This window comes from Sphaeroforma arctica, assembly GCF_001186125.1.
Source record: "Sphaeroforma arctica JP610 unplaced genomic scaffold supercont1.4840, whole genome shotgun sequence".
Classification (NCBI taxonomy): Eukaryota; class Ichthyosporea; order Ichthyophonida; genus Sphaeroforma; species Sphaeroforma arctica.
Genome location: NW_014035718.1, coordinates 1 through 2,244, shown reverse-complemented (window position 1 = coordinate 2,244; position 2,244 = coordinate 1). Strand labels below are relative to the sequence as shown.

At 39.2% G+C, this 2,244-nt stretch overlaps 1 protein-coding gene across 1 annotated transcript; it reads right to left on the bottom strand.

Annotated features, from left to right (window-relative positions):
* Window positions 1–236: 236 nt before the first annotated feature.
* Window positions 237–2,175, bottom strand: SARC_14601 (hypothetical protein; the record flags this gene model as incomplete). The annotated part of the gene is made up of 3 exons (XM_014291266.1): window positions 237–403; window positions 1,211–1,383; window positions 2,025–2,175. Coding segments are annotated over 3 exons (491 nt in total), but the record flags the coding sequence as incomplete, so codon positions are not given.
* Between the last annotated feature and the right edge of the window lie 69 nt (window positions 2,176–2,244).

Genomic DNA, 2,244 nt, shown 5'->3' with positions numbered 1-2,244 from the left:
TACATATACATATATATACATATACATATACTTATAAAAGAACATATATATTATATATATATATAGATATATATATATATTACATATACATATACATATATATATTTACATGTAGAAATACTTATAAATATATATATATATATATATATTATGTATATATATATATATTTCCATACCATTGACAAAGCCACACACCCATCCGCGCGCACATACACTTACACACACTCATACACGTACCAATTGCTTCCCCGGAGTTGGGTTTGGTGCTGAGGATGCCACTCCATTGCGTTGCGAGTGCGAGATGTTCGGTCCTGTTGCGGTCAATTCTGTTGAGAATTGTTGGAGTCGTTTGCCCCTCGGCCGTGTGCAGTGTGTGCACTATGGTTTGGTCGTCCACCACTTGCTGTACGTTTTCAATATGTTTTCAGTATCATGGGAGATGAGAAAGCTTGGATACACACCAGCGAACATACTATACAAATCGAGTATATGGAAATGCATATTAGAAAGACACCTACAGAAAAACTCTATACTCATTAAGCACATGTACGTACATACTCAAAAGTAACACACTCATGCCTCTTTACACACCAGCAAACATACTATACAAAGGGACTATACAGACATACATACACACCTACATATACTCTATACCTACGAAGCATATGTACGTACGTATGTTAAGGTACAACACTCTAGTCTCTATACAGATCCAGCTTATGGATATATGTATACAAGTATACTACGAACATACTATAAAGTTTGACACTTGCAAACATAAATGCCTTCACCAGGTACACATGATCCGAGAAGGAGTGGACAGTGTAATATTATTAGACACCTACATACCTTATACTTTGTCTGCGATGAGGCTAGTTATCACTAACACACGCTCGAAGGGAACGTTTATACTCGTAAAACACTGGTATACGAAGAGTCTGTTTTACACATGCTCTTTATCATATTGATGTCTTTAGAGATACATATATACATACATATATACCTACATACATACATACATACATACATACATGCATACATACATACATACATACATACACACATACATACATACATACATACATACAAACATATATACATACTTACATACATACATACATACATCCACCCATACATACACACGCACACACATACATACATACACAACACACACATACACACATACACACATACGCACGCGTATACCTACCTGCACCAGCCACACATGTGCTGAGAGAGGGTGGACAGAGTGTGCCTTGAACGGCAACTGTAAACCATGCACAGTATTTGTGGAGAAGTCAAACACAGTGGGTGTGCTGTTGCCCTGGCGATGGAGCACTACTCGGTTCATATCCCCGCCACACGCCTTGATCTCAATCGGACCTGAAAAATTAGAAAATGGACCGGTCCAATTTTTATTTGGGGAAGGTCCCGAGCTTGTGTATACGTCGCTCAAGTTCAGTAGCAGTATGCAATGCGTGTCTGTGGTAGCAACTTAGGGCAAGTTGTGTGGGTCTGATATCGGCATGCTCCGATATTAACTTCCCAGCACACACCCTGAGCTTGGACGGGCCAAAAATAATTGTAACTAAAATAATTGTACCTGAAATAATTGTACCTGAAATAATTGTACCTAAAATAATTAAACCTATAATAATTGTACCTGAAATAATTGTACCTAAAATAATTGTACCTAAAATAATTGTACCGGTACAATTGTCGGGCACAAGACACGAATGTGAGAGGTTTAGTAGCAGAGCTAGTACCAGCATGCAACAGCCAACAGCGTATAAGGTGTGTGCTATACGCAGCTACTACGAATGTGCTACTATATAGGTCAATGGACTCTTACCGATTTAGAGTGTTGGTTTTTGGGTTTTATGGTTTGAAACACTGCGCAAGCACCGAGTGTACGCCTATGGCTTCTCGAGGCCTTATGTAACAGTTAACACTTAAACTAATATATGATGCATAACCAACTGACATATATATTCTTTACGTTTTTCTCTACGGTTTCTACCTACCTTTGTTCGTTTTCGGCTTGGTCCGGCGTGCGCCAAAGATACTACTCACTGCGTTTTCGTCTTCGGATACGTTTTCCACAATATCATCTTTCATGTGTTCGCTCAATCGAACCACCCGCAACTGTCGCGTTGCCGTATCGATAATGGCCATTGTATCAGAATGGCTGGCAAGCACCACAACGGTGCTCTTCTTAGCACCTATGTATAAGAATCAACTGTC